The sequence below is a fragment of the Oryctolagus cuniculus genome, chromosome 3 (genome assembly GCF_964237555.1).
Source record: "Oryctolagus cuniculus chromosome 3, mOryCun1.1, whole genome shotgun sequence".
Classification (NCBI taxonomy): Eukaryota; Metazoa; Chordata; class Mammalia; order Lagomorpha; family Leporidae; genus Oryctolagus; species Oryctolagus cuniculus.
Window position 1 is genome coordinate 129270475 of NC_091434.1, and position 22278 is coordinate 129292752.

Here is a 22278-nt window from a genome sequence, read left to right on the forward strand (position 1 = left end):
TTATAGAAAGTGTAATTATTCAATACTCTAGAAGGAAAAGATAATACCAGCAAATAAATTTTTACTTTAAAATCTAATGTTAGAAATAGTATTTTCATATGGGGAGTTTTAATTCTTTACTTTCTTTTCATTTGTGTGTTTAGGTGCTTATTCTCATCACATGAAGATAGAGCAGTATAATTATATCTAATTCATTTTTAAGGTATGGATACATATTGAATCACAGGCAAAACAAATGTTTAGAGCCAATTATGCAGGCTACTTGAGAAAAAACAGAACAATTACTGCAAAGATGAGAGACACAAAGTGAAAGATGAAGAAGGAAACATATAAACAGTACTTAGTTCATTTGTGCCAAAAAAATAAGTTTGTTAACCTTTATGGGATATGCGTCATTAAAATATTTGGTAGTATTACCTATCATTTCCTTGAAATTCTCATCTTCACTCAGGTTTACTAAAAGCTACTGGTTTTCTTCCCATTTTCTTTAATGACCCTTTTGTATATTTGCTAGGATTTTTTTTTTTTTTTTGGTGTTGTTTGTTAAATGGAGCCATTCTCTAAGAATCTGCTTATCTTTTCTTCTGCACATCTTCTCTTGGACATGCCTGACTTAAAAGGATGTCCCCATTCTGAGATCTCACAGCTACCTAGCTTTGGCTACTGAACAGCGTATTACTTCTCAGTTTCTTCATCTGTGCAATGAGCATAATTTGAGACACTCTCCTGGGGCTCTGAGGATGAAACAAGAAGCATATGCACAGGATCCTTACAACTGAACTTATTCCGACCTGTCTTACACCTAGAATATGCTCCTGTTCTATTGTTAAATCCCCATGTCGCCCATGAATTAGGGCAGCTTTTCTTTTTTTCCTATCAATATGAGTTCCCTATTCATTTTTTTTGCTGCCCTACATCACTGATACAAGTGTGTACCTTCGCAGTGCAGTGTCACTCCTTAAGGGTAAACTTGTCCTCTTTAAATGCACGTAGCCTGAGGAGGAAGTTGCATGCTAAAATGGAAACCAGCTATGTGTTAAAAATGAGAATTCTATTTTTACAGTTCTGTATTTCAGCCAAGCATACTATGCACACTCAAAGACCCAGGAAGCAGTGTTGTTCTGGAGGTGCAGGTGGGAGTGAGGGTGGGATTTCTTTATCAGATTCTAAGATAACTGACTCAGTCATGCCGTGTTCTGACTTGGAAAGTCTTCAGTGGATTCAGCTGAGTATCTCAGGCAGTGAGGCTCCAGCCAGGGCAGTTCCTCTGTGCAGCAAAACCTTCTGTGCTGCAGGGTCTTCAGAGCACCACCTGCTCCTGGCAACACTGCTCCTGAAATAACCCTGACAGCAACATGGGCAGGTATAAAAAGGAGACATATCCTGTATTTCTGGCAAGTCTCAGTCTCTCTCTCTCTCTCTGTGTCTTCCCCTCTGTCCCTCGCTCCCTCCCTCCTACCCTCCTTCCCTCCCTCTCTGTTCCTCCCTTCCTCTCTTGACTTACTACCACGTGTGCCCTCAGCACTTACCAGGACACACTGAGCAGATGCCTATGAGTACCTGGGTTCCATCTCTGGCTGTGTCTCCTGACTCTAGCTTCCTGATAATGCAGACATTGGGAAGCAGTGGTGATGGCTCAAGTAATTGGGTCCTGCCACCTATGAGAGATTGGATTGAGTTCCCAGCCCAGCTCTGGGCTTTGAAGCAGCCCAATCCCAGCCATTGTATGCATTTGGGGAGTAAATCAGTAGATGGAAGGGTACTCTCTCTCTTCTTTTATTCTTAAATAAATGAATTAAAATTTAAAAATACATGCAAACAGACCATCATCATGATAGTTATTGCATTATCGATTTTGTTCTCAAAATCTGTTTGACAACAGAAAATTCAATGTAATTTTTAATGATAATTTCAGATTTCTCAAAATTTCACCATGAATGGGCAGTACTTCTATAAAAAAGGTATAGATAAAAAGATTTATATATTTTGAATAAATACTAATTTATTTCAGATTCACTGTATGAGACTGTAATCCTAAAGTCTGTAAATGGCTACTGGAAAATAAATAGCTCGAATAAATATCTAGCTTCAAAGCAGATGCTGAAAGTCATGTGTTAACTGAGGAACTAAGTCCTTCTTAAATGTTTTCTTTAATTTGAATTTTTTTCCAACCTTGCCAATTTCAGCCTAAATTCTGCAACAGGTATATGAGTCATATGTTGTTTTCACTCTACAGCAAACTTTTTGCCTGTTTCTATTATTCTACTACAAAAAGACACTTAATTTGTGGGGTTGTGTTTGAGTATGTGTGTATCCCCTCGTCCCTGGAGCTTTGATCATTTTCTTTCTGTTTTCCAAATTCAGCTGATTTGTCATTGCTCATAATATATTCCATTTCTTTAAGGTTTCCCTAATGACTGACCATTTTAGTTACTTCCTTTCCAATCCTGTTTTATCATTCCTATTTTGATTACATCATTTGACTAAATCAGATATAGACAAGAATCTTTATATTATTTATATGTATGCATATACTATAGATGAATATATATTTGATGTATTTTTGTCAATTTCTGTGTAATTGTTTTGGTTCCTCTAAAGCAAGCTCATATACATAGCACTTAGAACAATAAACATATCATAGGAAATACATGATAGATATCTTATGAATGAATTGAATTACAAAACTTCAAAGTCTCACAAACGTTTCTCAGTATTACATGACAAATAAAAAACAGCTACCTAAAAATAGAGTATCCAAATTCTTATAAACTATGTTCATTTTTGAATATTTAATAATCATATCTTCTTTTAAAAATAGCCTCATATTACTTGAATAATCTCCATGAACTCAGATTGTAGGATCTTCACTCTGTTTTAAGTTAAAATTTTGTCAAATGAAGAGACTATACACTAGCAGCTCCTACCCTGAATTTCACACAGAAGTCTTTTTTTTTTTTTTGGTCTCCCTAATATTAAAAAAGTAAAGTAAAATGAGTTTAGATGAGTCATGAATGCTCATTTAACATGGTATATATATGTATATATATAGCTATAACTCCATACATTCATATTTATAAGTATCCTCAACACTTAGTAATGGCACTATAATGTGGATTTGAGAAATGCTGTGATTTTGAAAAATATATGTATGAAAAAAGACTCTATAATTCTGACTCTATAATAATAAAGAATAAAAAAGTACAGAAATTTAAAGATTGTTTTGCAAAACATTTAATAGCAATGCATTGTTTGTATATTCAAATACACAGGGTAAATGTATGCCAAAAAATATTGTAACGGTAGACACAACAGTCAGTATAGTAGATGACACAAAAGAAGATATAAAAATTTTTAGAAAACTTTTATTTAATAAATATAAATTTTGAAAGTATAGCTTTGGATTATAGTGGTTTTCTCCATAAAAACACCCTCCCACCCTCAAACCATCTCATCTCCTACTCCCTTTCCCATCCCATTCTTCATTAAGATTCATTTTTAGTTAGCTTTATATACAGAAGATCAACTTAGTATATACTGAGTAAAGATTTCAACAGTTTGCACCCACACAGACACACAAAGTAGAAAATACTATTTGAATACTGGTTTTACCATTAATTCGCATAGTACAACACATTAAGGACAAAGATCCTACATGGGGAGTAAGTGCAAGTGACTCCTGTTGTTAATTTAACAGTTGCCACTCTTATATGACATCAATAATAACCTGAGGCTCTTGTCATGAGCTGCCAAGGCTATGGAAGCTTCTTTTTTTATTACAGGTATCAGAGGTTAATTTTTTTAAACTTTTATTTAATAAATATAAATTTCCAAAGTACAGCTTTTGGATTACAGTGGCTTTTTTCCCCCCATAACCTCCCTCCCACCTGCACCCCTCCCATCTCCAATTCCCTCTCTCATCCCATTCACATCAAGCTTCATTTTCAATTATCTTTATGTACAGAAGATCAATTTAGTATATATTAAGTAAAGATTTCAACAGTTTGCACCCACACAGAAACACAAAGTGTAAAGTACTGTTTGTGTACTAGTTATAGCATTAATTCACAATGTACAGCACATTAAGGACAGAGAACCTACATGGGGAGTAAGTACACAGTGACTCCTGTTGTTTACTTAACAATTGACACTCTTGTTTATGACATCAGTAATCATCCTAGGCTCTTGTCATGAGTTGCCAAGGCTATGGAAGCCTTTTGAGTTCGCCAACTCCGATCTTATTTAGACAAGATCATAGTCAAAGTGGAAGTTCTCTCCTCCCTTCAGAGAAAGGTACCTCCTTCTTTGATGGCCTGTTCTTTCCACTGGGATCTCACTCTCAGAGATCTTTCATTTAGGTAATTTTTTGCCACAGTGTCTTGGCTTTCCATGCCTGCAGAACTCTCATGGGCTTTTCAGCGGGATCTGAATGCCTTAAGGGCTGATTCGGAGGCCAGAGTGCTGTTTAGGACATCTGTCATTCTATTATTGTGCTGTGTACCCCACTTCCCATGTTGGGTTGTTCTCTCCTTTTTAATTCTATCAATTATTATTAGGAGACACTGGTCTTACTTATGTGATCCTTTTGACACTTAATCCTTTCATTATGATCAGTTATGAACTTAAACTGATCACTTTAATTGGTAAGATGGCATTGGTACATGCCAACTTAATGGGATTTGGAGTCCCAGGGCATGTTTCTAGCTCTACCATTAGGGGTAAGTCTGATTGAGCATGTGCCGGACTGTACATCTCCTCCCTCTCTTATTCCCACTTTTATTTTAACAGGGATCAACTTTCAGTTAACTTTAAACACCTAAGAATAATTGTGTGTTAATTAAAGAATTCAGCTAATGGTATTAAGTAGAAAGAGAAAGTACTAAAAAGATTAAAATAGTAAGCTGTTCCTCGACAGCCAGGACAAGGGCTGATCAAGTCATTGTTTCTCATAGTGTCCATTTTACTTCTACAGGTTTCCTTTTAGGTGCTCAGTTAGTTGTCAGAGATCAGGGAGAACATATGACATTTGTCCATTTGGGACTGGCTTATTTCGCTCAGCATGATGTTTTCCAGATTCCTCCATTTTGTTGCAAATGATCAGATATCATTTTTTTTTTTTACCACTGTGTAGTATTCTATGGAGAACATATCCCATAATTTCTTTATCCAGTCTTCTGTTGATGGACATTTAGGTTGATTCCAGGTCTTAGCTATTGTGAATTGAGCTGCAATAAACATTGTGGGGCAGATAGCTCTTTTATTTGCCAATTTAATTTCCCTTGGGTAAATTCCGAGGAGTCGGATGACTGGGTCGTGTGGTAGGGCTATATTCAAGTTTCTGAGGCATCCAAACTGTCTTCCATAGTGGCTTTACTAATTTGCATTTCCACCAAAAGCAGATTAGTGTGCCTTTTTCCCCACATCCTCACCACCATCTGTTGTTAGTTGATTTTTATATGTAAGCCATTCTAACTGAGGTGAAGTGAAACCTCATTGTGGTTTTTGATTTGCATTTCCCTGATGGGTAGTGATCCTGAACATTTTTTTTTTTTAGATTTTTTCATTTATTTATTTGACAGGTAGAATTACAGACAGGAGAGAGAGAGAGAGACAGAGAGAAAGGTCATCCTTCCGTTGGTTCACTCCCCAAATGGCTGCAATGGACAGAGCTGCACTGATCTGAAGCCAGGAGACAGGTGCTTCTTCCTGGTCTCCCATGTGGGTGCGGTGCAGGGTCCCAAGCACTTAGGCCATCCTCCACTGCCCTCCCAGTCCACACCAGAGAGCTGGACTGGAAGAGGAGCAATTGTGACTAGAATCAGCGCCCCTATGGGATGCCGGCGTTGCAGGCAGATTAGCCTAAAGAGCCATGGAGCTGGCCCTGATCCTGAACATTTTTTCATGTGTCTGTTGGCTGTTTAGATTTCCTCTTTTGAGAAATGTCTATTTAGGTCCTTGGGCCATCTGTTAAGTGAGTTGTTTTGTTGTTGTGGTGTTTCTTGATCTGTTTGTAGATTCTGTTTATTAATCCTTTATCAATTGCATAATTTGCAAATATTTTTTCCCATTCTGTCGGTTGCCTCTTCACTTTCCTGACTGCTTCTTTTGCAGTATAGAAACTTCTCAATTTGATATGATCCAAGTTGTTAATTTTGGCTTTGACTGCCTGTGCCTCCCGGGTCTTTTCCAAGAAGTCTTTGCCTGTGCCTTATATTTTGCAGGGTTTCTCTGATGTTCTCTAGTAATTTGATGGTATTGGATCATGGATTTATATCTTTAATCCATGTTGAGTGGATTTTTGTGTAAGGTGTAAGGTAGGGGTCTTGCTTCATACTTCTGCATGTGGAAATCCAGTTTTCCCAGCACCATTTGTTGAATAGACTGTTCTTGCTCCAGGAATTGGTTTTAGCCCCTTGATCAAATAAAAGTTGGTTGTAGATGTTTGGATTGAATTCTGGTGTTTTTATTCTCTTTCACTGGTCTATAAAAGGTTATAAATTAATGAATTAGAAGTTTCAATTGTAGTTATAATATTCCTTTATTTTAAATATATCAGTGATTCATGAATATTCATTTTCATGTTCTTCTTTATGCTTCACATGTATTTTATAGTTGATACTTAGGCAAGGTTTTCTTTAAAAAAAAAGAAAAGAAAAACAAAATGATTTATAAGTTCTGGATGTATATACAGAAGTAACACATAAAGGGTACATAATATTAAAGCCGTTGCACAGAACAGAAGTCTAACAGCATGAAAAAATAGTGGTTATTCTGGCAGAGTAAATACTAGAATGTTGGGGCCAGGGCTGTGACGTAGCTGGTAAAGCTGCTGCCTGCAGTGCCGGCATCCCATATGGGCAACAGTTCGAGTCCTGGCTGCTCCACTTCTGATCCAGCTCTCTGCTGTGGCCTAAAGGTGGCCCAAATCCTTGGGCCCCTGCATCTGCTTGGGAGACCCAGAAGAAGCTATTGTTATTGATAGCAGCATCAGGTTGTCTCTCAAGTATCAGCTAATACAGACAAATTCTGGAGTGGATAGTGGTTACATAGATATTCACCTTTTTTAAAATATTGGTAATATTTTATTTTTAATTGCCTAATAATTATACTTAAAGGCTATAGTGTGATGTTTCAATATGTGTATACATGTGGAATGATTAAGTTTTGCTGATTACCATTCCTATCACCTCATTTGTCACAAATTATTTTGATCTCTGAAATATCTCTCCATACTTTTAAAACAAGCAAACAAATAACCTATGCCTTGCAAATGACCCATTTATGCATGTCAGGCTGACAGGGACAGTCCCTGTTTCTCTTAAATTCCAGTGATGTGCACTTTCTTTGCATTGCCAGTTCAGATCCAAAATAGAATGTTAGAATTACTTTGCACACACACACACACCATTAGGGATGAAAGTGCAGAGCAAGCATCATCTTGTGAATCAGAGGTGCCTTGGCCTCACTTTATCCCTTAAGAAAAGCAAAACCACCAGGAGGTATAGAATGTATGTATCAGAGATTTGCTATAGGAATTTGACCTTACATAATTGTGAGAGCTCATGAAGCAGTTGCTCAAAGCTCCCAGAGCTTGAAATCTAAAAGGCAGGCAGAGAAAGGGAAGATGAATTTCAATTAGGAGAGAGTCAGGAGAGATTAGAACCCTTAAGCTTTGGCCAAAACGATGCTGCCTCCATCCCAGTCTGAGCATCTGATCAATAAGTGATAATGTGTGTGCTCGCTTCAGCAGCACATATACTAAAATTGGAACGACAATGTGTGTAATTCCCAACAGTGCCTGTTGGCCCTGCCCATATCTTCCGAGCACACCAAAAACACTAGGACTGCCACTTCCCTCCTGCCTGTCAAATGTCACACACAGCACTGCTCCTGACACCCTGTAATGGGCACCATTGTTAGGAGGCAATGCGTAGTTCAACCTAGAAAATTATACAACTCACAAAAGCCCCATTGTCTTTTGCAGCAGTAATACATTTTGTTCCACTGCAATACAGGAAGGTTTAACACCTAACCAGTCTCTCCAGCCACCTGGCACCCATTCTCCATCAGCCAGCCAGATGAATGCAACCCACCCTCCTATGCATTTCAAGTTCCCTAGTTTGGGAAATGATGATTCTGCCTTGGAATGGCATTTCCACAACGATGCTTAAATTTAAAAGTGGAGATCGATTTTTTTTTAATCCTGTAAAATATTCTACAGATTCTATTCAGTTACAGTGAGCTTTACATCTTCCAATTACATTTTTGTTTGCAATGTTAACAAACATAAGATTCCCTTGTGGTGAAGTTTGTTGGAATCTTTAATGATCTTTAATGCTGTTTTAAAAAATACTGTTTTTAGTTCTGAGTAGTGACTGAGTTAGATTGAAATTTTTTTTTTCAATTTTATGGGTCTTGGTGTCTATTCACACATGCAGAATCCATCCATGCACAACTCTTATAATATGGATATAACTACAACTATACAAGAGCAGAGAGAAGAGAACAAGTTAATGTAAAGACATTAACTTGACAGCCAGACAACAAAATGATATATATTTAAAACTCATTTATGTTTCACACTACACTTACAAAACATAAATATCGGCCTAAAATTTAGTGTACTAGAACAATTAATCACACACACACACACACCATGAATCATCAGGTAAGACTTTACCCTAAGTCTTTACAATTTTGCTAAAGTCAGGTAAAGCCAACACAGTAAGTATGTATGATTATCCTTAAGTTTAGTGTTGTGTTGATTACTAGTTGGAAACCATCCATTCCTTGAAATGCTTCCTTTACACACACTGGTGGGTGACCAGGTATCCTAATGCCTCTGATAGATCCAAAAACCAGAGATTAGTTTGTTGAACGATACAGTTTTTGTTGAGCTCACCCTATCTTCCTGCTGCCTTCTACCCAGAGTGAGTGAGTGAGTGAGAGTGTGTATGGGGGAGGGGGGAGAAGGATAGAGAGAGAGAGAATTGAGATTATAGGAGTAATGAACACTATTTACCTTTTTTTTTTTTTTTTTGACAGGCAGAGTGGACAGTGTGAGAGAGAGACAGAGAGAAAGGTCTTCCTTTGCCGTTGGTTCACCCTCCAATGGCTGCACCATGCTGATCCGATGGCAGGAGCCAGGTACTTATCCTGGTCTCCCATGGGGTGCAGGGCCCAAGCACTTGGGCCATCCTCCACTGCACTCCCTGGCCACAGCAGAGAGCTGGCCTGGAAGAGGGGCAACCGGGACAGAATCTGGTGCCCCGACCGGGACTAGAACCTGGTGTGCCGGTGCCGCAAGGCAGAGGATTAGCCTAGTGAGCCGTGGCGCCGTCCAACTATTTACTTTGTATTCATAGAAATAAAAACCATTCCAATATATTCAGGCAGTGTGAGTGTATGTGTGTGTGTGTCTACATGTGTGGGTCTGTCTCTCTGTCCATCTGTCTCCCTGAAATTCGTAAGTTGAAGTCGTGCTGCCTGTAGTGGTAGATATTGAGAAGTAGGACCTTTTGGGAGTTGATAAGGTCATGTGAGTGGAGTCCTAATGGATGTGATCAATGCCTTTATGAAAGAGACTAAAGAAAACATTCTTGGCTCATTTACCATTAGAGAGTACAGCTAGAATGCACCATCTGTGAACCATTTATAGCAAATCCATCAATGCCTTGACCTTGGACTTACCAGAAATCAGATTACAAGTAATAAGTTTTTATAGTTTGTAAACTACCAAGTGTAGGGTATTTTGTCATAACAACCCAAGCGAACCAAGTCAGTCTCTTTCTCTCTCTTACTCTTCTCTCTCTCTCTCTTTTTCTCTCTGTCTCTCTCTCACTAAGCCTATAATTTTTTTTCAGCTAGTTCTGTTAAAATTTTGTATTAGTGTAATAATTCATGGGAATTTTAATTAATTCAGGTATGTATTTAGGTTGTTTGTATAATGATATTTAAAATATTAAACACTCAGGTTATTTTCTTTTTTTAACTTTTATTTAATAAATAAAAATTTCCAAAGTACAGCTCCCTTTCTTGCTCCCTCTCCCATTCCATTCACATCAAGCTTCATTTTCAATTATCTTTATGTACAGAATATCAATTTAGTATATATTAAGATTTCAACAGTTTGCACCCACACAGAAACATAAAGTGTAAAGTACTGTTTGTGTACTAGTTATAGCATTAATTCACAATGTACAGCACATTAAGGACAGGGATCCTACATGAGGAGTAAGTGCACAGTGACTCCTGTTGTTTACTTAACAATTGACACTCTTGTTTATGGCATCAGTAATCACCCTATGCTCTTGTCATGAGTTGCCAAGACTATGGAAGCCTTAAGGTCATAGTCAAAGTGGAAGTTCTCTCCTCCCTTCAGAGAAAGGTACCTCCTCCTTTGATAGCCTGTTCTTTCCACTGGGATTTCACTTGCAGAGATCTTTCTTTCATTTAGTTGTTGGTTTTTTTTTTTTTTTTTTTGCCAGAGTGTCTTGGCTTTCCATGCCTGAACTACTCTCATGGGCATTTCAGCCGGATCTGCATGCCTTTAGGGCTGATTCTGAGGCCAGAGTGCTGTTTAGAACATCTGCCATTCTATGAGTCTGCTGTGTATCCCACTTACCATGTTGGATCGTTCTCTCCTTTTTAATTCTATCAGTTAGTATTAGCAGACAGTAGTCTTGTTTATGTGATCCCTTTGACTCTTAGACCTATCATTATGGTTAATTGTGAACTGAAATTGATCACTTTGACTAGTGAGATGGCATTGGTATATGCCATCTTGATGGATTTGCATTGGAATCCTGTGGCACATTTCTAACTCCACCATTTGGGGCAAGTCAGATTGAGCATGTCCCAAATTGTTACTTCTTTAGTTTAGGAAAATGTAAGTTAGGATGAGAATGTGACAAAAAAAAAATTCTTGTGTAGTCAAGAATACAAGAATATTCTGGCCAGTGCTGTGGCGTAGCGGGTAAGGCCACCGCCTGCAATGCCAGCATCCCATATGGGTGCTGGTTTGAGTCCCAGCAGCTCTACTTCCAATCCAGCTCTCTGCTATGGCCTGGGAGAGCAGTAAAAGATGGTCCAAGTAGTTGGGCTCCTGGCTTTGAAGCAGCACAGCTCTGGTCATTGAGGCTAATTGGGGAGTGAACCAACAGATGGAAGATTCTCTCTCTCTCTGCCTCTCTGTAGCTCTGCCTTTCAAATAAAAAAATAAATAAATCTTTAAAACAGAAAAAGAAAGGAAGAAACTCCAGGCTCCTGGCTTCAAACTGGCCCAGCTCCAGCTATTGCAGCCACTTAGGGAGTGAACTAGCTGATGGAAGACCAACCTCTATCCCTCTGCCTCTGCCTCTGCCTCTCTGTAACTCTGCCTTTCAAATAAATAAATAAATCTTTAAAAAGAAAGAATGCAACAATGTCAATCAAGGATATGAAATTATATTCTAAACATTGCTTTGATCTCTGGTTATATGTGATTTTAGTTGGCATGTTTCTATTTATGGGAAATATCTCAATATATTTTATTTTGTATCAGAAGTTATATTACCACTTTCTAATGAGAGAATGAGGCTTTATTGGGGTATTTGTAGGAGTCTTGCAGAAATAACATATGTATAAAAGGAGAAGTCAACATCTAGGAATGACAAACCCGGTAAAAGTTTATAATACCAGTATGTGGTATTCTACTAGGCTTCATTATAGCTTAGGAACCAATAATATTTACTTCTAGTAAATATATATAGAAGTAAATATATAAATTGACTAATTTTTATTTCTCAGTTTTTCCATAGGTATATTTATATGGAAGGGTGGGAAGGAAGGAGAGAGGGAGTGAGGTAACATAGAACATAATGTCTAGTTTGCATGGATCTTAGAGATCTCAAATAGAACAGGAGCATAGTTGGCATTGATACAAGTGACAAGTTGCAAGTACCATTGGTCTTTAATTTGTAGATGTCTTAATGAGTAAAAAGGTGATTTCCAATCAGATATTGATATAATTATTTCTCTGCTTAAATAGCAATCTGATTGATAAGCAAATGAACTAACAATTTTTATTATTTTATGAAATTATCATTATTATTATTATTATTGCAGGCAGGGTCTCAGTGATGTGGTCCCAATTCCCTGATATGCCTTTTCTTTACAGGATTTGAAGATAAGACCCACACAGTCAATGTTTAAGTATTTCTATTATTGGAAACTATACAAGCTTACAAATCAGTGCAGTTTATTTTTTAATGAAAATTCATGTGAAGTTACTATTCTAAGATTTCTCAGATACAAATATGAATTCTCATATAGGTTTTGTTCCTTATTTTTAAGTCTAAAGAAAACTTTCAACTTGCTGCAGGTCTTATTATTATGCTCCAAAAAAGATCCTTAGCAAAGTAAACAGGCAGCCCTGAAGTTCTGAGATTTTCCTTAATGGCATTGTTGCTATAGTTACAGCTGAACTGTTATATAAAGCAAATTGCTTATTGATGTAAAAATGCTGAGTAGCACAGCAGCATCCCTTTTCTGGGTTTTTATTGCCTTCATTTCCTTCTTTCCTTTTAAGATTAATGGAGTTTTTGGAACGCTGTTTTGTTTTGAATAAGCTCTGATGATTTCATGTTAAAATAAATGTATTTTATTCATATGTACTAGCTGACAATTTGTTGTGATCAACATGGAATGATTTTTTTTAACACTATTTGTTTATCAGAATGTTTCCTACTTGAGGGTGAATTTTTATATCCTGATTATTAATGTGAAAGCACTGGAAAGGGAACTGATAAAAATGTGATCAGCCTCGTAGTGTGGAGGCTTTTGGGTTTTATTTTAAGCATTTAATATTAATATAGATGAAGCATGCTTTTATTATGTGTTACACCGCTTTTTTCTCTAATGACACTCCTGTGCTTCCTCTTAATACAATTTAAATGTCCATATTTGGAGAAATAAAAATTTAAAAAGTTTTTGGCATTACTGTAGGATTTTTTTTCTTTTCAGTTCCTTACTGCTTTACTGACATTATAACTTTCCCTGCTTGCTGAATTTTTTGATGTTCTAATTTTGGTTGTAGAAAAAATATACACTTATGAGATCATGAGTTCAGAATTTCTGATTGTCTGTTTTTGACTTGCAGTTCACCAGATTCCTTGTGTTTCAAACCAAATTCATCAGAAAATCCAATTACATCCATCACTTCCTTTTTATTTCTTTTAATAATTATGGTTTCCTTTTGCCTCTATATATAATTTGTACCAGTATAAAGTTGGTAACCATGTTCTGCCAGAGTGAGCTTAATATATATAGCAGAAACCTTTTACAGAAACCTCCACTGGATCGTGGTTTCTTCCAGAAAGTATCTAAAAGTTCTGTATTTGTCAATAAGTGCCTAATCAGAGAAAATGTCAACTCTGTATTGAACTTTACCTACCCTTATCTTCTTTCATATAAATAACAAATTTATTGTTTCAATTTACATGAATATTCAATTAATCTAGTGTTTTGAATCACCACCTTTTTAAAAACATGTGTTATGGGATTTTGCTATATCATACTTTTAAAAATGATTGAATTTCAATGTGAATAAAACGGCTGTAGCCTGGTGCTATTGCCTTTACTTTTTGCCACCGAATGTAAATTAATTTTGTAATTGATATTTCTGTTTTGTCAAATAGTGACAACAAGTAATTTTGGCAAAGGGAAGCATGAGTTCCTTTTACCTTCACAATTTATTTATGTATCTGTCTCAAGGCAAAATCCTGGAAAATGTCTGGCTAGAAATGATTTCTCCCTCTTCTGCATTGCAACACAGTATATCTCTTTCTGTCTCTTTTTACTACATATTGTTCTTATGTCTACCTATGTCTTATTTCTGCCACTTGAATTAAGGACCCTGATGGAAAATTCCCAGATGGTATATATACTATAAATATATACACACTAGATACATGAATAAATTGTTATCATTATTTGACATAATATAAACATTAGTTTCCAAATTAAATTTAATGAAATTAGTCAAAGTGTAAACTCACACATTTAGGATTGGCCTTCTTATTTATTCACAATGAAAATCATTCATGTATTCTATGCACTGAGTTTAGCAACATCATGTTTTTAAAAAATACAAAATAGCAAAGAGCAAAAATTTTAGGTTTAAGTAAATATGGATGGGAATTTAAGCAAAATGTTCATTTGTAAGAGCCACTGAGGATCTCAAATAAGATCCTTGTTAAGATAAGATTTAATGCTACAGCCTTCTGTTCCTGGGGCAAACCTTAGTAGTATGGTGGTTATCCCTGCTTTATAGTTCACCAAGTATGAATTTAAATTAATTGGGAAAAGAAAATATGTTATTAGCTGTAATAGACTAAGTAGATTGTAACTATTTCCCTTTAACCTACATTTCAAATGGTTATGAAAATAATGAAATGGTTATTGAAATAATTACTGTGCTACATTTTTTCAATACATTTTCTCTTCAACAAGTGCCATATACCATATTGTACCACATGTGCTAAGTAGCAAGAGATGAACCCTTGGTAAAAATAATTAGTGTCCAGAACTAAGATAAAATAATCACACTTTTCAGTGAAATGAAAACCACATTCCTGGTATATTAAAAAATGACTAACTAGAGGCAGGCATTTGGCCTAGAGGTTAAAACACTGTCTAAGACTCCAGTTTAAGACATGCAGGGTGCAGTAGGTTAAGCAGCTGCCTGCAACACCAACATCCCAGTTGAATGCTTTTAGAGTCTCTGCTGTTCCATTTGTGATCCATCTCTCTGCTAATGGCCTCGAAAGTAATGAAAGATGGTCCAGCTGCTTGCGCCCTTGTATCTGCATGGGAGACTCAGATGGAATTCCAGGTTCCTGGCTTTAGTCTCGTTCAGTCCTGGCCATCATGGCCATTTGGGGAGTAAACCAGCAGATAGAAGATCTCTGTCTCTGTGTGTGTCTCCTCTACCCTCTCTCTGTAACCCTGCCTTTCAAATCAATAAAACAAGTGTTAATCAGAATGGCTGTGTCCAGCTCTCAGCTCTAACTCCAATTCCAGCTTCTTGCTAATGTGTACCCCCATAGGCAGCAGAAATCCTTCAAGTAATTGGATCCCTGCCATTCATATAAGAGATCTGAATTGAGATCCTGGTTTCCAGCTTTGGCCTAGCCACAGCCTTAGCCATTGAAGGCATTTGAGGAGTGAACTAGTGGATGCAAGTGCTCTCTGACTGTCTCTCTTGTCTCTCTCTTTCTGTTTCTCGAATCAATCAATAAAATTTTAAGATTACTAACATTTGCATTAGAACTTATTTGCATTGGAACATTCCTCACAGGAAGCTTAATACACACCTGCGCTTGATTTTTAGAATCCAAGTGACAAAACAGTTCAGTGATGCAGCTATTTGAATCTGTTTTTTTTTTTTTTTAAAAAAAAAACTGACTCTGAATGGAAATATCTTAAACAGTGGCTCAGCCAAGTAATAGTCTTTAAAACCACAACATAGATTAAGATTGATTTTCTGTAGGAATTATGGAAGTGCCTGCTTCAGGAACTGTTCAACACAAGGGCTAGAGATATTAGTATTTGACAGAAATGACCAAATCAGTTTCTTTCCCGCCACTTTCATTATGAAGTCATTAACTAGCGAAGCCACAATTCACTTCAATGCTGCTTACACATGAGATTAAGAAGGGAATTATTACTGGGTGGTCATCCACCTAAAGAGCAAATGAATCCGTAATACTTCCTCATGTTTTATAGGCAGTGTTTTGCTGAAGTTAAAAAATTGACTTGTCTTAACTCTTTTAGAACAGCAAATAAGAACTATAGTGGCTTACAGGTTGAAAAACAGTTGTGGATATGAGGCAACATTTTTAATGTCTCAAGAAATGGGAAGCTAATGTAAGAAATGACACTTAGATCCTCTGATAGCATTTTTTTTTGATAGGCTGAGTTAGACAGTGAGAGAAAGAGAGAGAGACAGAGAGAAAGGTCTTCCTTCCGTTGGTTCATCCCCCAAATGGCCGCTACAGTCGGAGTGCTGCGGCTGGTGAACTGCGCCGATCCGAAGCCAGGAGCCAGGTGCCTCCTCCTGGTCTCCCATGTAGGTGCAGGGCCCAAGCACCTGGGCCATCCTCCACTGCCCTCCCCGGCCACAGCAGAGAGCTGGACTGGAAGAGGGGCAACCAGGACACAATCCGGCGCCCCGACCAGGACTAGAAGCTGTGGTGCCAGTGCTGCAGGTGGAGGATTAGCCTAGTGAGCCACAGTGCCAGCCCCTCTGATAGCATTTTAGAACTAGCTATACATAATTTTTGTCTTCAGATAATTTAAGCCAGGCAACTGAAAAATGTGTAAGTATGAAACACAATTTAACGTCGATCTTCTCAAAAAACAAGGAATGCTGTATGATTTGTATAACCCTCAAGCCTGTGCCTTACAAAATAAGTACACATTAAATGATAACAGTTTAAAGCTACCTGTATAGCCTTTATTTCTGACAATATAATAAGTGTAATGTAAGAGAAAATATGCATCAATCAGGAGTGACCCTTTGTTGTGTGATCTTATCAGAGTAAGGTTTAGTCTTTAGTTTGCAAAATCATTAACCTGACAGCTTATCCAGACAAATTCTGTTTCTTCCACTCTCAGATCCTTGCTAAAGTATTTCTGGTGTAGTTCCCAGAATCCAGTGTATCTAATGATCACATCAGTTGACTTGGTGCAGGTGGCTGTACTCCAAAGTTATAAGAATCTGTTTTAGTCAGCAAGTCAGAACATTCTGGAGAGAAGATACCAAATAATTGTGAATCTTTTGAGTGCTCCTTGTTCCATTGCCTGAGGAACTATATTCTTTAAATTAAGATTAAAATTATTATCTTAACCCAAAAGCAGTTAGAGAACTATGCACGAGTGATTTTTGAAAATGCTCCTATACTTGTAAGGCTGTACTTCAGTGCATAGAATTGTATTTGGTGCATGCCAAGAGATGGAACATTAATGGACCAAATCATAAAAGAACTTTGGATTAGTTGGTTGTTTTGCTTACATATATTATATTCTTTTGTACTCTGTTTATTAGTTAGCACTAAGTAGTGAAGTTGAAACTTTGAGACTTGATTATTTAGAGCCGTTGTCTATACTCTTGAAGAACAGTGGTTTCTCTACTACTTGTTGAATTCTTTATTTAGTGGAGGGGTAAGCTTCTGATTATAAAGAAAATTGAAAGTATCATAAAAATTAAAAGAAAAATAAGAAAAGGAGGAGGAGGGAGGATAGGGTGATCATTATGCTCTTAAAACTGTATATATGACACTGTGGCAAAAAATGGCCTACATGAAAGATCTCTGTGAGTGAGATACCAGTGGAAAGAACGGGCCATCAAAGAAGGAGGTACCTTTCTCTGAATGGAGGAGAGAGCTTCCACTTTTATTATGGCCCTGTCTAAATAATGTTGGAGTTTGTGAACTCAAAAGGTTTCCACAGCCTTGGCAACTCATGACAAGAACCTTGGGTGTGGCCAGTGCCGCAGCTCACTTGGCTAATCCTCCGCCTGTGGTGCTGGCATTCCGGGTTCTAGTCCTGGTTGGGGCACCGATCTTGTCCCAGTTGCTCCTCTTCGAGTCCAGCTCTCTGCTGTGGCCCAGGAAGGCAGTGGAGGATGGCCCAAGTGCTTGGGCCCCGCACCTGCATGGGAGACCAGGAGGAAGCACCCAGCTCCTGGCTTCGGATTGGCGCAGCACGCTGGCTGTAGTGGCCATTTGGAGGGGGCTGAACCAACGGAAGGAAGACCTTTCTCTCTGTCTCTCTCTCTCTAACTCTGCCTGTCAAAAAAAAGAACCTTGGGTGATCTCTGACGTCATAAATAAGAGTGTCAATTGTTAAATCAACAACGGGAGTCACTGTGTACTTGCTCCCCATGTAGGATCTCTGTCCTTAATGTGTTGTAGTACCTGAATTAACGGTAAAACTAGTATTCAAACAGTACTTTATACTTCGTGTGTGTGTGGGAGGGTGCAAACTGTTGTAATATTTATCCAGTATCTGCTGTATATAAAGGTACTTTAAAATGAATCATAATGAAGAACGGGATGGAAGGAGGAGTAGGAGGTGGGACAGGAGTGAGGGTGAGAGGGTGGGCATGGGTGAAAGAACCGCTATATTCCAAAAACTATACCTATGAAATTTATATTTATTAAATAAAAACTTTCTTAAAAAAAAACAAAAACTGTATATATGAAATACAATAATTTTTTTCCTTTTATATAAATTTTTAAAAATAAGCTGTTATAAAATATAATAGTGTTTGAATAAATTTATTGTTGTAGATACTAATTTGAACTAGACTTACAAATAAGTTTATTTGGAATAAATGCAGATTCCCTTTCCCAATTAAAAAAAAAACCCTGAAATATTCAGTTTTTGTCCCTTTATTTTTTCTTATGGCGAAGATAGTGAACTGCAAGTCTCTGGAGATTTCATCCATTTTTAAAAAATATTTATTTATTTATTTGAAAGGCAGAGTTACAGAGAGGCAAGGGCAGAGAGAGAGAGAGAGGTCTTCCATCTGCTGTTTCACTCCCCTAATGGCTGCAATGCCCAGAGTTGGGCTGATCCAAAGCTAGCAGCCAGGAGACTCCTCCAGGTCTCCTACATGGTACCTGGGCCCAAGAACCTGGGCCATCCTCCACTGCTTTTCCAGGTCATAGCAAAGAGGTGGATCGGAAGTGGAGCAGCTGGAGCCCATAAAGATGTCAGTACTGCAGGCGGTGCCTTTACCCACTATGCCACAGCACTGGCCCCCCTTCCATTTTTCAATTTCAGATACTCTTTTTGTGACTTTGTTAGTGTTTGGGTTTTTTTTTTTAAGATTTATTTATTTATGTTAAAGGCAGAGTGACACAGAGAGAGGGAGAGAGACAGGGAGAGAGATCTTCCATCCACGGCTTTATTCCCCAAATGGCCACAACAGAGAGGGGTAGGCCATGCCAAAGCCAGGAGACAGGAGCTTCTTCAGGGGGTCTCCCACTTAGGTAGCAGGGGCCCAGGCACCAGGGCCATCTGCAGGTGCCCTCCCAGGTGCATTAGTAGGGAGATGGATGGGAAGTGAAACAGCCAGGACTCAAACTGGAATTCTGATACACTTTGGCCAGCATGACAAGTGGTGGCTGATCTGACCCACTGAGCCACAATATTGGCCCCATTTTGCATTTTTTTAAATTATTGTTTCATTGATTTGGAAAGCAAATTTTCACTTTGGTAGATGCACTGAAACAGATACAATTAACATAGTTAATCTGTTCATTCCTGTTTTATTTGCAGATTCAAGAATGGCTTTGTTTAAACTGCCAGACCCAGAGAGCAATGTCAGGCCAGCTTGGAGACACGGGGAAGATACTGCCAACGCCAACGGGACCCAAAGCCTCCCCTACGCCTCTCCCTACAGAGCCACCCTTGCAGAAAACAGCAGTGCCTGCCTCAGTAACAGTGAAAAAGAGGGAGCCAGAGGAAAAGACAGAAACCGAAAGACTCATCCCAGAACATATAAAAGACACACCTTCAACTGAAAAAGTTCCCCCTCAGGTCACCAGAGATCAGAAGCCAGAAATGAGCACAGGGGACAAAGACAAAGCTTCAGGTCTTCAGGAAGAAAAGTTACCCTTGGAAGAAAAAAAGCCACTCCCAGAGGACAAGAAGGCAGCCCCTAAAGAGAAAAAGCCACCCCCCGAAGACGAGAAGTTACCCTTAGAGGGAAAAGCATTGGTCCCAGAAGAAGAGAGACATGAGGTGCAGCAAACCCAGGTCCAGGTTGCTGAAGAAAAGCCTGAAGACAGATGGGCTCTGAAGACAGTGCAGGAAGAGAAAGAACCCCAGCCCCAGAAGGAAGAGCTGCCCTGTGGCACTCCTCTGACTTTGCCTGAGCAAGGTGACAGGAAGGCCAGAAAACCACAGGCAGCGCGCTTGGCCAAGCCAGATCAGGTGGAACCAGGGAAAGAAAAAACAGTAAGTCATGATCTCCTTCTAGCTCCCTATAATGTCACATGTAGAAATGACTACTTTTTTTTTTAAACCTAAGGTATGAATTGCTCATTGGTAGCTATGTAAGTGAAGCATTTCAGTCAATGAATGGCATCTTTCAGACATGTGTAACAATAGCTGAAATGAGGCATTCAGCCTTTTGACAACTTAATCAGATTTACAATGTGTATAGATATATAATTCATTTTCTGACTCATGCCTGTCAATTTCTGAAAATCATTTGGAGGGATATTTCCTACAGTTTTAAGTTATTTGTTCCTTTCTTTCCTATGGACAGAAATATGAGGTTCCCCTTTAGTAAGAAAGTGTATCTTTTTTTTTTTTAAACTTTTATTTAATGCATATAAATTTCCAAAGTACGACTTATGGATTACAATGGCTTCCCCCCATACCGTCCCTCCCACCCACAACCCTCCCCTTTCCCACTCCCTCTCCCCTTCCATTCACATCAAGATTCATTTTCCATTATCTTAATATACAGAAGATCAGCTTAGTATACATTAAGTAGGGATTTCAACAGTTTGCTCCCACACAGAAACATAAAGTGAAAAATAATAGATGATTTTTTAAATGATGATGAAATCAGAGCAGACCTATTGTCATGTTTAATCCCAGTGAGAGTCAAGTTGGGAATTGATAATTTTTTTTTTTTTTTTTTACAGAGGATCAGTTTAGTATGCATTAAGTAAGGATTTCAACAGTTTGCACCCCCATAGAAACACAAAGTGAAATATATTGTTTGAGTACTCTTTATAGCATTAAATCTCAATGTACAGCACATTAAGGATAGAGATCCTACATGAGGAGTAAATGCACAGTGACTCCTGTTGTTGACTTTACCAATTGACACTCCTGTCTATGGCATCAGTAATCTCCCTATGCTCCAGTCATGAGTTTCCAAGGCTATGGAAGCCCTCTGAGTTCTCTGACTCTTATCTTGTTTAGACAAGGTCATAGTCAAAGTGGAGGTTCTCTCCTCCCTTCAGAGAAAGGTACCTCCTTCTTTGATGACCTGTTCTTTCCACTGGGAAGAAAGTGTATCTTTTTTTAAAAGATTTATTTATTTATTTGAAAGTCAGAGTTACACAGAGAGAGGAAAGGCAGAGAGAGAGAGAGAGAAAGAGAGAGAGAGAGGTCTTCCATCCACTGGTTCACTCGCCAATTGGCCATAACAGCCAGAGTTGTGCCGATCTGAAGCCAGGAGCCTGGAGCTTCCTCTAGGTCTCTCATGCGGGTGCAGGGGGCCAAGGACTTGGGCCATCTTCAACTGCTTTCCCAGGCTACAGCAGAGAGCCAGATGGGAAGTGAAGCAGCCGAGACTCGAACCAGCGCCCATATGGGATGCTGGCACTGCAGGCAGCAGCTTTTACCCACTATGCCACAGTGCTGGCCCCAAGATAGTGTATCTTTTTTTTTTTTTTTTTTTTTTTTTGACAGGCAGAGTGGACAGTGAGAGTGAGAGAGAGACAGAGAGAAATGTCTTCCTTTTCCGTTGGTTCAAACCCCCCCCCCCCAATGGCCACTCTGACCGGCGCGCTGTGGTTGGCGCACTGCGCTGATCCGAAGCCAGGAGCCAGGAGCCTCTCTTGGTCTCCCATGCGGGTGCAGGGTCCACGGACCCGGGCCACAACAGAGAGCTGAACTGGAAGAAGAGCTACCGGGACAGAATCCGGCGCCCCGACTGGGACTAGAACTCGGGGTGCCGGCGCAGCAGGTGGAGGATTAGCCTAGTGAGCTGAGGTGCCGGCCGATAGTGTATCTTTGAGTAAGTTTCTTGCACTTAGGCACTTGGTTTCACAAGAGACAATAAATATATTCCCACTTGAAAGCTCACTTAGTGACCATGTAAGTGATTGCAAAACAAAAAAGTACATGACTAAGATCTAGAACAAACATCATTTTAGAATTTCACAAAGTAGTTTTAGTAGTTAACACAGTGTGATATAACCTACTAGGATTTTTTTTCAGTATGTTTAAAACTGAAGAGTTATTTATAATCCAAACATATCTATCTGGAGGAATATATATTATTTTCTTTTCCTTTAGTGGAAACTTTTAAGAGTACCTCATTTTGCCCAATTCTTGTATAAGCAATTGTATCATTTTTAGAGAAACTCTTGACTTTTTAGCTATATGAGATCTTACATCATATCTAATTGAAATTTTAAATCACAGGGGAGAGCAATGACTTAGAGATTTAAGTGACTTATTAGTATTAAAACTTCACTTAGAAAC

General features: G+C 38.4%; 1 protein-coding gene across 13 annotated transcripts in view; it reads left to right on the forward strand.

The window, feature by feature from the left end:
* The window catches only part of PCLO (piccolo presynaptic cytomatrix protein), a 526538-nt gene that overhangs the window by 233459 nt on the left and 270801 nt on the right, over positions 1-22278 (forward strand). For all 13 annotated transcript variants that reach the window (XR_007918164.2, XR_007918166.2, XR_007918167.2 and 10 more), the window contains exon 4: positions 19327-20007. Coding sequence is in view for 10 of the 13 variants with exons in the window: in XM_051842632.2 (XP_051698592.2) it covers positions 19327-20007 (681 nt within the window). In the remaining 3 variants the exon portion in view is untranslated. The remainder of the gene's footprint in view (positions 1-19326; positions 20008-22278) is intronic.